The sequence below is a fragment of the Scomber scombrus genome, chromosome 18, assembly GCF_963691925.1.
Source record: "Scomber scombrus chromosome 18, fScoSco1.1, whole genome shotgun sequence".
In the NCBI taxonomy this organism is placed as follows: domain Eukaryota; kingdom Metazoa; phylum Chordata; class Actinopteri; order Scombriformes; family Scombridae; genus Scomber; species Scomber scombrus.
This window is the reverse complement of record NC_084987.1, coordinates 12,019,663-12,033,344: the sequence shown is the minus strand read 5'-3', so window position 1 is coordinate 12,033,344 and position 13,682 is coordinate 12,019,663. Positions and strand designations below refer to the sequence as shown.

Genomic DNA, 13,682 nt, shown 5'->3' with positions numbered 1-13,682 from the left:
AGAATGTGTCTTAAGTTAATGTAGTTCAATTTTAAGAAATGATCAAATCACTATGAGTTTATGTGATACGTGACTTACATCACACAGATGGGTGACACATTAAAGGAAAACCAAACATGAAGGGTCTTAGTAAGGTGTCTGGCCACCATGTGCTGCCAGAACAGCTTCAGTGCTCCTTGGCCTTCATTCTACAGTCTGTGAACTCTACTGTAGGGAAGAACCATTCTTCTCAAAGATGTTAGGGGGGAATATGAAGAGCACTGTCTAACATGTCAGTCCAAAATATCCCATAGGTGTTAAAACAGGTTGAGATCTGGTAACTGTGAAAGACATAGTATATGATTCACATAATTTTCATACTCATCAAACCATTCAGTGACCTCTTGTGCCCTATGTGTCGTCCTGGAAGACACCGCTCCCATCAGGATAGAAATGTTTCATCATACGATAAAGGGGATCACTCAGAACTACTTTGTGTTGATTTGCAGGACCCAAACCATGCCAGCAAAATGCTCCCCACAGCACAAAAGAGCCAACGGATGACTGTAGGGATCAAGCATTCAGTCCTGTACCGTGTTCCTCTAATCTGTCACCAAGTCATTAATCACCAATTAATGACTCTCGATTAAGTCATACCTAAATAATATACCACCAAATTAGGCATCTACATGTTGCAGCTAGACCAAATAGATAATTGAAAGCTAAATGTCACATTTGCAAGCTAGTGGGTGGATGGTGAGTTTTATAGCACAGCAGATGAGTGTGCGTACTAAAAACAAAAACATGTAGTACAGGGAAAGTTAACAAATCAGATGAGAACATACTTACATGTTTAGTCATATGTCAACAGTTTACAATGAACTGGAGTGAGAAAGAAATACAGCTGTGTCAGGAATCCAATGTCTTACCAGCATTAGTACTGTTTCTGTAGGCAGCAACATGCAGCTGTTGACCTCCAATTTCATAAAAAAATATCTTAATTTTTCTGAGAAAAGAGTCTATTCAAATGCCCTTTCGTATATAAACAGATTCCACCTCATTTGATGGCATTGGAATTCAACAGCCATTCAATCCTAATAGTGAACTAATAGTGACATGATCATCAAGAGGATTTAACAATACATCATGCATTAAATCATCATGAAACATGCATTGCATTAAGCATGTGTTTTGTACTGGTTTTATATTAAAGGAAACTGCTATCACTTATTATCTCATATGTGTATTTTTTAGATAGTCGTTATCAAGATGTCCCAGCAAATGAAATTATTACTTTGATACCATAATATATTCATTTCCTGATAAGAAACCCCCCACTAACTGATCGTATTTGTGAGACTTGTTGTATCACTGACAGTTTTTAACAGTTACATAACTCTTAGTTTATCTTTGCAGGAAAAAATCTGCTTAGAAGTCAGCAACAGAGCAGTAGTATGTAGTTCTTTAGTATGCCACCCTCTATTCATGAAGGTCTAACTTTCTACCATCACATGATGCTCTTCAGGTTTTCAGTTCAGTGTATTCAGCCTTGGGCCTTCTAACACTGATCTGGTCTACTAGTCATGCTGTCACAACTCAATCATTCATCATCCAAGTTGAGAAACTCCTCGTTCTAGGGTCAACAAAAGGGATGCAAATAGCTTATCCATTAAATGTCAGAAGAAATCCATGTGAGAAATAGTATTAAAAAAGAATTCATTACTTTTCAAATACAATAACTGCTGTATTTTGACATGTAAGCTGTTGTCTCTTTCCAAAGAGTTCTCGCCTGCTAAGACAACAGCAATAACTTCTAACCCTGGTCTGTAGCTACCATTTTTTCCCCATGTCCACGTTCATCTATTATACAAACACACTATTAATTTCAGAGGTGATGTATTTTCTTGAATATTTTTTTAGAAATGTAATTGTGATCAGATCCAAAAGAATGAATATGTATTCGTACCCGCAATTAATATAACAAACTGACGGTGCAAACAGTTCTCTTAACATACCACTTAGCCTCACTGTATCATGTCTCAAACTTAATGTTGAAGTACCGGTTCTTGTCAGACAATGAGACAAACCACTGAGCAAGAATAAGACGGAGAGGAAGTGTGAATGGGGGTATTTCAACATTGCTATTACAGTGAAGTAGGAGGGTGTGAAGGGGAGGTTAAATGCATTCACTTGCTTTGTCTTTTACCTTGAGGCTTTTTAACTGATTGTCAGGTTCTGCAGCTGCATTGGAAAAAGTTTGCATGAAGTAGAATATCATTTTGATGTTTGTAGGTGCATCTCTGAAGCCTCCAAAGGGGCTTTGCTGATACATTTTATGATTTTCTATGTCTGAGTCTGATCTTTTTCTGAGGCATCACCACTTGAATCAACCACAAGAGAGCCCACCCATTTTGCTACGTTTTCACACTGTCACCGTCACCATCTCTCAACACTCATCTATCTCTCCAACCCTATTGAAGCAACGCTCTTTGACAACTTCTGAAGGGCATTTCGACACTGATTTGTTTTCAGTGGCAGAAAGGGCACCATTGATATGGCCGAGAGTGGGTATCCCTCTGTGTACGTGGTGGACACCCATGCCACTCGCCCTCCAGTGCCACCCAGGCTAAGCAAGGTGGGACGGCGTGCTGGTATGGCACGGACCCTGCTGTTCATCCTGGTGAGCATGGCGTTGTGCGGCATCATCATAGAGGCCTGTTTCATCTACCGACTCTACAACCCTGAATCTGTGAGTATCAACCTCATCTCTGAGTCTGCACCAGCCTATGATACCTTTTACAGTTTCATCCCTTGATTTCTTATCAACTGAGTGGCAAAGTGCTTCTTTTTCATTTCATTAGATTCTGCTTTGAAACCCCCTTTTTACTCTCATTTTCCTCCTAAGAGCCTCATCTGCTTTAATAGCTTATTCTCACTTTCATTTTTCTTCTTTTTTTTCTTTTAAGGAGTTTTCTCTTACTCATGTCCTGTCACTATTTATACAAAACTGATAACACCTTTAAAATTCCTTTAAACATGTTAACGCCTAAGCATTTATAATGGGAACTCTCCTGCGTTTTTCCATAACATCTTTGATTGCCTTTAAACATCCGAGTCTTATATTTGTAATGTGATATTTGTTTAAATATTATTATTTAATATAATATTTATGTTGAAATGTAATTACTTTGATTAAGTCAAATATTTACTAATCAAACTAAGGTCAAATGTCAAAATCCAAACCTCATCACATAACAAAGCTTTGCGAAATATTATATAAGCATGACATTTCATGTAAAGGTGATTAGAAAGTTATTTTAGAGCTGTAAAATTTCAAGATTGTGAGGTTTATCAATGAAATACAAAATACAAGGTATTATGCAAGTGAAACTACCATAGTTTGGACTAGGGTTACAGTTCTCTGTGTCACATGCTACTCGTGGAAAACTTACTGTCATAGTTGTAACCAAAGTGGAAAGTGAGGACTCAATGTGTGATTTTCTCATAGTGTCATGATGGAGTCATGGTGTGACTTTAAAAAAACTACTTCATTTGAATAATGGGAGACAAAATCAGGCCCATACACCCCCTACTTTACACTCACGCTGATATGTGAGAACTTGTTCAGGTTTAGTGAAGTAGAGTCATCAGTGAACAAAAGTAACAAAGAAAAGAATCATGAATGATTGTTTTACTTCCAAAAACTGCTGACAGGGAAAGAATTTCACTATTATGGGGAAGAGAGGGGAGTAGAGATCGAGAAGTACATTAAGGTCCGGCCCATTTTCTCAGAATTCCATTGACGTCCCTAGGGGGCATGGGCTAGACTGGATATTCTATGATGATGGATGACCAGAAGCTCTCACTATAGATGCTGTGACTCAGTTTCCTGTCCTCTTGTGGTGTACTGTGAGATGGCAGCAGTCACGGGGCTATGTGGTGGGGGTGGGGGGGGATTGTACAAACAGGGGACAGTGGAGAAAAGGAAGTGGTCTATGTCATGTAGCATGATTGCGATCTACCTTTTGCAGATTACCAAAAGCACAGACCTGTCCTAGTTCGCACTGCAAAGTAGGACAGTAGGCTTTTGGTTTACACTATTCAGTTCTTATGATATGGGGGATTTTGTTCAAATCTGCTCATGTATAGATCATAGTTTAAAAAAGAAAAATGTATTTAAGCTTTTTACATCTCATTTTCTCAGCTTGCATATCCACCAGTGGTAATTGCACCTGCATCTGCATGTGCATGCTCACAAACAAAAAGCAAACAAACACGACTGCGAGGTAAACTGTTTTTATTTCCGTTACAGAACACCGGGTCAGCAACATCCTCTAAGAGCATTGCAGGTATATGTCAGCACTTTTGTACTTAATTTTAAACCAATATTTTCAGTTACTGTATCCACATTAAAGACTTGCGTATGTCTGGTCGTCACACAGAACAAGATGTTACCCCCACCAAATCGAGCAATCCTGTCTTTCTTCCTTCCAAACCAGTTGCACATCTGACAGGTGAGAGTAACACCAATGTCCCATCTAATACTATAGTGTTAAATGTATTACCAAGGCGGAAAATAAATCAAAATACACTGTTGTAGCTTTTGTTTGTAAAATGAAGGCGCATTCTCAAAGTGCAGGATGGGTAATTGTGGTTTATTTATCATTTTTGAAGACAAAAAAACAAAAAAGATCAGACTTAATATTGTTGGTGTTGTCTTCTCTCTTTCTTTCTTTCTTTTCAGATGGACAAGATGCAGTATCTACAAAAGAAATGATGGCATGGAGCACAGTTGCAGACCCCATTCTCTATGAAATGGTTTACAAAGACAGAAGTCTTGTCATCCAGAAAGACGGGTATTACTATGTCTACTCCAAGATTTTCTTCTCAGACAATGGCACATTTCACCATTTAGTTAATCAGAAAACTAAAAAGTATGATGGCAAAAGTATTAACCTCCTGCAGTCCAGGAAATATTCAGAAAATCACAAGATTTCCATAAAATCCAACAGTTACCTGGGGGGAGTGTTCTACCTTGAGAAGGGTGATGCCATTTTTGTAGAAGTGAGCGACACCGCAAAAGTTATGCGACACAAATCCACTGAGAATTTCTTTGGTGCATATATGATATGAACATCATATTAAGATTTCAGCAGGAATCTTGAAAAATTGGAGTAAGAGCATCTTTTTTGAGAACTAATGAAAATCCAGATTCGCAACCAGAAAGTAGAAGGTCAGGACTGATTCTTCAGTTTCTAGACTGTGTTTGAGAGTGTAACAAAATTCATTTTCACATCAGGGACTTTTTATATGCTATTTTATGTACTTATTTTACACTTAATCTTCTGTATGTTACAAAATGACACATCATGGAGGGATATTTCGAAGATAACTTTGACACACTGCTTAGTTAGATTTTTATATTTGTGCTGAGTTTAATCATACGCATTATATTCATGATACAATTTAAAACATGAGCTGTATTCTTACAAATTTCATCTTTCTGTAACACATATTGAAAACTATTTATTCATGTCTGAATTATACTATTGCTTTAATTCTGCTGTCTATGTGCAATAATACATATAAAAGAATAAAATAAAAATCTAATGATATAGATGTTGTTGGTTTTCTCAAGTGAAATTAACTCCTAATATGTACTTCCTGTTGCATGAGATGTGGCCACATTGTAGTCTGCGGAGTGGTCTCATTAACAGTAGCAGTACATGCTTCATTTACCTAGTGCAACCACACGACACACGCAGAGAAAGGTTAAAAAAAAAAAAAAAAAAGCTAATACCACAGTGACACATAACATTACAGTGTCATTATGTCAACAAGATGTGTTCATACGTCATTCTGGGATACTGGTTTTAGAGTACATCACCATAACTTTTACGACAAATGAACTTCTCTTGAGGGTTTGGAAGGACAGCATGTTTAATATGTGTATTTCACACGTTCAGATCAGAATACATATTTGCTGTTATGCTATATTGTATCTGTAGATGGGCATTATCAACCCATCACCATAGCAACAAGCATGCTAACATGACCTATACAAGCAAAGACACTTTTTTTTCACTGCAGTAATTGTGACGCTTTCCTTTCATCTGTGTCTGTTCGAAGAAGCAGCTCTTGAAAACACCCACAGAGTTGTATATTTGTAAACTGAGGAGGAAGTGGTAGTTGGGGCCGATGGGGAGAGAGGGGAGGAGTGTGGGGGGTGGTGGTTGTCAGCAACAGGTTGCCTGACTCACTTTCCAACCCCAGACCCGGAGAGTAGCGGCTGATAAAAATGCACTTTTACAGGACTGTGCAGGTGGGAGTGTAGGTTAAAAGTGAACCTCAAATTATTTTTTCCTCAGGAATGTACTATGAGTTTTGTTCCAGTAGGTAAAACACTCTGAACTGAGAATGTAATTACAGTCTAGGGTATGGTCTAAATGCAAAAAGTAATGCATTATCTGTCAACTCACAGGTGTCCTTAGCTCAGACGTTTTATAACATCTCCTTGTAATTTCATGACAGCTTCTCGATGCATGTGTGAGTCATTATCTTCCAACGCTGGCTGACCTGTAAGGTGTGAGAGATTGTAACAAAGGAAGGGAAGCTTATCAGCTGTGTGGTTGGGTTTCACACTGTTCATTTTTTCTCTCATCATTAAACCTTGGTCTAGACATGACTTTTACATAGAAATTGTGTGGGACGAGCGTACTCTATAATTGCCTATGATCGCAAACAAATTATTCACACTTCCATACAAGAAACTAGTATTTTCCATTGATAAAGCTGTATTTTCAGATATCAATCTATGGAGCTGTAGTCACAGTTTTTTTTTTTTTTTTAATAGTACAACACACATTGTTCTTCAAAGAAGCAACATATGAGGCCTAGAGCAACTTTTCTTTCTTCTTTTTTCTTGTTTGTCAAAGCAAAACTGAAAGAGATGGTCATGGTACACAGAACACAGTCCACAGCTAAATACTGTCCCCTTGTGTCAGCTTCAAGAGCAGGTAGAGAATGCAGTGCTGACATTAAACTTATCAAGCACTTTACTATAGAGTTCACTGAAAATACAGTGTGTCTAAATATATTCATAACTTTTGTGTCCACACATGCGATAGAAATGTTATTTTTACTCAAGGAAGTGACATGTGTTGAAGTTATTTATTGACAGGAACTAGCAGTCACTGAAAAAATAACAGCAGGGCTTGAATGATTTTGCCCTTTCGATTAAACTGACATTTGAGTGGAAATGATGGAAAGAGGCGATGAGGGTTTTTACAGAAGCTGCTGCATTTCTTTTAATGTATTCCTGTTTTTATCACGCCTGCCTTGACATCGGGCAGTGGAAAGCAAATGTAGGAACAAACCAACCCATGCTGGTGCCTCTAATAAATGAGACAGAGTGGGTGGCAACTGGTATCTGCATTTCAATTCATACATCGTGGACCTCTACTCAGTGCAATCGAAAGCTGTGGTGTTAACAGCTAATACAGAGAGTGGTAACAGATATGGGACTCTGCGGCTGAGGTTTGGAAAAGACTTTTCAGATGAAGCCTCAGTAACGTGGAAAAACTGTGTCTTGGCTGTGATGACTAATGTTTGTTCCGACGACATTTGTGTACTGTATCTCCGTTGTTGTGATGTAGGTCGGTTAATATGATGTTTGATGACTGTGTAAGATGCAGGTAAAAAAAAAGAGATTTGGCTTTGTTGGAGTCTGGAGGGCATATTCTTCGACAGCATAGAGTAGGGAGGGTCCCGCTTTGTCTTTCTATTACTGATGCATTAGCTGTGGGGACCCACTGTTAACTTTTAACCTCTCACTTTCACTTTATATTTGGGGTCTCGTGACTGACTCACGATCAAAAGCACAAATTCATCACTCCATTCATCTGCTCTGTTATCGTCTATATTCAGGCTTTTAAACACATCAGAGACAAAGAACAGTGTGAAGAAAATATAGTTTTTAATGATAACAGTGTTGCTTCTTTTATGACAACGGGTTTACAGGTTACAGAACAAGTATAACGACTTTGTTGATTGTACGATCACACAAATGTGCCAACATCATCAAGAGTGTGAGCAGTTCCTCTGTTAATTGAAACAACTGAAGATCACTGAGGAAACCAAATATCTCCTTACATGAAACTTTCCGCATAAACCACCAGGACTCGTGACTTTGTGTGTCATCATGTGTGATACTGTAAGTAAGTAGTGAAGGCAATAACTTATGTCACATCATTTCACTTTTCATTTTACATTTAGATTATGAAAACAAATGTATGGGATTGTGGTTCTTGTTCTTACTTGATAAGCGAGTGTAGTTAATTTCTTAAAATCGTTGCAGTTTGTTAAAATAAACAAAGAGTTCTGAAAAAAAATAAATATTTTATTTTATTTTTGTACTTTTTCTTAAACACTCACAGACCAATGTGTCCAATTTGTAGCCTACAATATTAGCCACAGATTGTTATAATAGTAAATAAAAAATACTGTTCATTCCAGTGACTCACTTGACAATATGTGTCACACAGTGACACATACTGTCACACAGGGACATACATTCATTGGTTATTAGCTGAGCTGACAGTGGATTTTTTTCTTAAAAACTGTGTACTGTATAACTGCAAACTGTATATTTTTGCAATCAAGGAATAAATAAATACAACATAAATATCATTCATACAGTTCAAACATTCAAAGAATTAAAACAGAAAATAGCATAAGTGAAAAATAGCAGTGTGGCTGAAAACATTAGGTTTTTTTGCGAATATATGAGGCAGTTCAGAGTTACACATTCTTGCAAAGTAACACATTCTTGCAGTTACCTATGTTACACATTTAGAATATAAGAGACTCAAACAAGGAAATATAATTGAAACAGTCAAGTAATATCAGTTTGAATACCAGCTTCACTGACTAAAAATTACCTCCTTGATCACAGGATTTTTCCTAATCCATACACACAAATGGTAAATACACTGTACTTATATAGCGCTTTTCTAGTAGTTATGACCACTCAAAGCGCTTTTACATTACATGTCTCATTCACCCATTCATATACATTCATACACTGATGGCAGGGGCTAGCATGCTGGGTGCCAACCTGCTCATCAGCAGGAGACTAACCATTTATACAAGGCATACAAGGGGAAATCCACCGGGGTTTAATATACTTAACATTGTTTCTATAGCATTACACAGCTGTGTTTCATTTTTGAAAATGAAAATTTGAAAAAGTTTCCCCTCAAACAAAGCCGGAAAGAAACAGATTTGTAGTGATGACATCAATTTTAGACCAATCCGGAAGTTGCTATACACTATATTAGGGGTGGGGACATTTCTCGATTATACGATGCATCGCGATGCGGACGTGGACGACTCTGCATCGATTAACACAAGTCAAGGATCGATTATTTAAACACTAGTTTATAACTTGATGTTTATGGACGACAAAGGCGGAACCAAACAGTGAGGGCATCGCAGCAGCCGGACAGTCTTATAGGGCTCACACGCGAGAGTTCATCTGTAGTTCATCTTAAAAAAGAAGCGACTGCAGCATTTTTTGATTGAATACTTATATAATGAATTTGTATTGTGAAGTTTACTGTGAGCTTTGAACGCTGTCACTCAGCTAACATTAGTGGTGCAGCTAACAGAGCAGCTGACCAACACACACTGCAGCATGAAACAACATAAACTCTGAGGTGAAGAAATGAACTCAGTGCTCAGTCTGTCTCATCTCTAAAATCCTGCAGCTGTCCGGCGTGTTGGACGATGATGTCTGTGGAGCTAATACCGCAGCAGAGAGGCTGCTCTGCACTGCTGGAGACATGATAACAAAGAGCTGCACTCCACCCTCAGTACAGGTCTATACTGTTGACTTATTGTGGTCTAGCTACTTATTTTAATGTGAAGACATTTTTGTTTATGTATGTTGATTGTTGACATTCAGACTTTTATTTATTTAGATTACTTTCTAAATAAAAAAAGGGGAGTTAGCCATGCAGTAATAAATAAAAACGATGATGTGATACGTTGAGGTACATCAATTATGGTTTTACAATTGAATTGTAGCCCTCTGAATTGGAATTTAATCAAATTGTGAGGTGCCAAGAGTTTACCACCCCTACACTATATTGACTTGACTGGACCAAATCGTTGGACGTCAAATCAATGTAATTTCTGTTTAAGGGTGTCAGGGATCTTTTTAGTAGACCATAATTTAAAGGGATAAGAATTTTTACCCAGTCTGTGGGTAAACGATCATCTATGCCCTGTGACACCCTGCCTGACACATCTCATATAAATGAATTGCTAATGTGGCAAAGTACATTCAACCATCTTTGCATCCATGCAGGCCCCCCAACAGGGGGGGCACAGAGCTGGACATGAGGCACTGGAACATGCTATGGATTTAGAATATATATTTATTCTAGGTTGCAACTAAGGTTTGAGCATGTAGATGACATTTAGGTGAGTAAGAGATTCAGAAGTATTAATTTTTGTTGCTGGCGGGTCGATGATAACCTCCAGCTTGTCTCCAGCAGACAGCTCCTCTACCTTGCCGAGGAGGCCTGTGCTGCATGATGTGTTTCTGTTAATTGTACCCTGCAGGAGAACTTTGATATTCCAATTCAGTTTTACTGTTTGCATTTTTTCTGTACATGAACTCAGAGTCACCTGAAAAGTCAGGAAGTAATATCCATCCTTCATTATTTCCAGAGTATTTCCATTTTCTGAAAGTAAGCCTAAACCCGTACTTATTGCCATCCATTTAACCGTCCTGCTGGCTGTGGGAGACAAAAAAGCTTCTATTAGTTGTGTGATCTGATCAGAAGATTGTATATATCATGTGTATCAGCAGCATTGCTTACAAATTCTTGCATTCACGCTGAATGAAAATACTATAAGACAGCTTTACCTTCAGTACTCCTAAAAGAAAGCATTTTGCCTTGCTTGTATTCAGAAGGGAGCTGTTGAGAAGGGAAGAGAAATATTAATGAAAATATTAACATACACTATACAATATTAACAATATGTTGCAAACATGGCTTCAAACACTGACACACAAGCCAACTACTTAAAAGTTTTGTTTTTTAAATTGTGCTGATGAGACTAACACTTAAAAGTGAGAGCAGAATAAATTGTTCACATGTTCAGAAGGAAAATGAAGAAACAACAGCTTAGTTTAGTGGCATTTCCCCGAATGTGAATGACGTCACTGTGCTTCCTCCAAGAAGTTACGAGGGCGGTTAGACTGTCTGACATAGTAACTCAGAAGAAATGGAAGCAATTTGAGATAGATTTGCCTGCTAGAGGATAATCTGGAATACTGGGATTGAAATTTCATAGAGCAGAAACATAAAAATCTACTATAAAATAGCATGACATCCTGATCACCAAGATCAAGTGTATGCACATTGTGAAAATATATAATACAGCACAACACACTGAGGTGAACAGGAGAAAAACATAATCTGTAACTGAGATTTTCTTACTGGGTTGTTTGCTTGAAATTGCTTTGTCCCCTCTGAGACTCCATTGGTCTTGTTCTGAAACTGGGGATGGAGTCAGAAATGTAAAATATGTTAAAAAATGTTTTTGCATTGCTAAATCAAAAAAGTATGAAAAATATTTTCCAATAAAAGCCTTCTCCTATCAACTCTCAAACATAATGCTAGACTTATATTTCCTATATGAATTACACGATTATGCAATCTGAACATTGTACAAGAGCTTTCGATATCTGGAGCCATGACAGGGGTCTCCAGCTGCAGACCACAGGTGGGGGTATCATTCTCACCAGCTGTGCTACCGAAACCACAAAAAAGAACAGATGCACCGAGCAGGTGTTCCAGCGCACAAGTACTGACATTCATTTTCTGTACTCTGTTGATTCTTTCAAATGTGACAAAACTGTTGTACAATTTGACAATGTAAAGCTTGCATCTCACCATGTAACACTATAAGATACTATACATTTTACATCCTGTAAGTCTGATGATATCTTACAATGTCTCACCAGCATATGATTTCCATGATGTCCACCTGTGAAGAAGAGGACGATGAACACAGCTTGGATAATGGAAAGGATGGTGGTCCACAGCAGCAGGACATGGATCAGGGAATGCTGAGTAGGCTGTGGCATTGTCAGTCCAGTGGCAGATTTTGGGGTGTCTTGAGACTTGGAAACGCACAAAGACGTTAAGATGTTAAGAGCTAACAAGTGTACAAGTCCCGAGTTTCCTCTGTTGTGCACTAAAGCCGTGTGTCTTTGAGTGTGCTTCCTGAGCTCAGTGTGTGCATGTGATGAGGACGTTATGATGTCTGACAGTTTTCTACCGTGTAACGAGTATCTATAGAACAAAGACGAATACAGATGGTACTTTCCCCTGTCTGTATGTTACAAGGCACATACAGCAGGCCCCGATTGTATCTGCATCTTGGGGCTGGCCCTATTCTCCTACTTACCACAACTTACTCGAAAAAAGGAGGAACAAGACTCAATACCAGGGAGAGGAGGAAGAACTTTGACATGAATTCATTTCAAAATTAATCACTCAGTTCCTTATTCATGATGACAGTGTATGGAGAGTGCTTGGGTGCTGATTCTGTTGTACATATCTTTTTTTTTTTTTAATTTTTTTTTTTTTACATTAGTTCCTTATAAACAGTAAAAGTCATTGCCTTGCTGTTTTGGCTATTTATTTCCTCTTTTTTCCCCACTTTTTATGCCTTTTATTTCTTCCGGCATTCAGATACAGCATTTTAAGTAATTAAAAAATACTAATGTAATGTACAGTGTGTGAGTGAAAGTTGATTAAGACAATTCAAGGATAATCGAAATTATTATTTCAGCCATCAATTATCGAGGGTTTCAAAGTGGGACGTAAAATTCCAGCAGCGTTTTTCTCTGCACCATTTCTTATTTAAAAATCTTTTAATAATGACCAATAACAACAAAAACGGAAGAGATACATTTAATTTATCTCTGTCCTGAAACAGTGAAACTCGCCACAACATATCTTCAAATGTGAGTGAATATGAAGTAAATTAAATCTGTAGGAGTTTGTTAAAGTATGTGTTGTGGAAATGGCAACAAACAGGCGGCAACATTTGTGCATCATTACATGATCCATATGTGTACCAAATTTTGTTCATCTACTTCAATTTGGAGGGAGGGACTCATTTTTCTTAAATTTCTAAGGGGTGAGGCACTTCCTTTTTATGGCAGCACTTCCTGTTTTATGACTAAACATTGAATATAGACGCATTGCCACAGCAACCAGGTATAACAGAGGAAAACGTTTTTAATAACGTTTCATCTCCAATGTCTTAAGATGATTTTGACTGAATTTGAAGGTCGGGTTAAATCTCTAGCAGGAGTTTGTTCAAGTGTAAAGCGTGGAAATTGCGAATATGGCGGCAAAATTGAAAAGTTGAATCAAAATGGCTGACTTCCTGTTGGAGTAAGGGTATGGGTCCAAGAGACTTTTATGTGCGTCTGGTCATGATACATATGTGTACCAACTTTCGTTGGTCTATGGCAATCTGGAGCAAGGGGCTCTCTTTTTGTAATTTTCTAGGGGCGCTATTGAGCTATTTTGCCACACCCATTTCCGTGAACTATAACATATCACATTTTTCACTGGGTCTGGCATGTGTGCAAATTTTCATGAGTTTTCAGGCAC

The 13,682-nt window shown here is 38.0% G+C and overlaps 1 protein-coding gene across 1 annotated transcript; it reads left to right on the top strand.

Moving 5' to 3' along the window:
* The first annotated feature begins 2,466 nt into the window (after positions 1–2,466).
* tnfsf14 (TNF superfamily member 14) lies at positions 2,467–5,536 on the top strand. Its single transcript, XM_062439660.1, has 4 exons — positions 2,467–2,728; positions 4,292–4,328; positions 4,422–4,493; positions 4,724–5,536. The coding sequence occupies exons 1-4, from the start codon at positions 2,534–2,536 to the stop codon at positions 5,110–5,112; spliced, it is 693 nt and encodes a 230-aa protein (XP_062295644.1). The 5' UTR covers positions 2,467–2,533; the 3' UTR covers positions 5,113–5,536.
* The last annotated feature ends 8,146 nt before the right edge of the window (positions 5,537–13,682 follow it).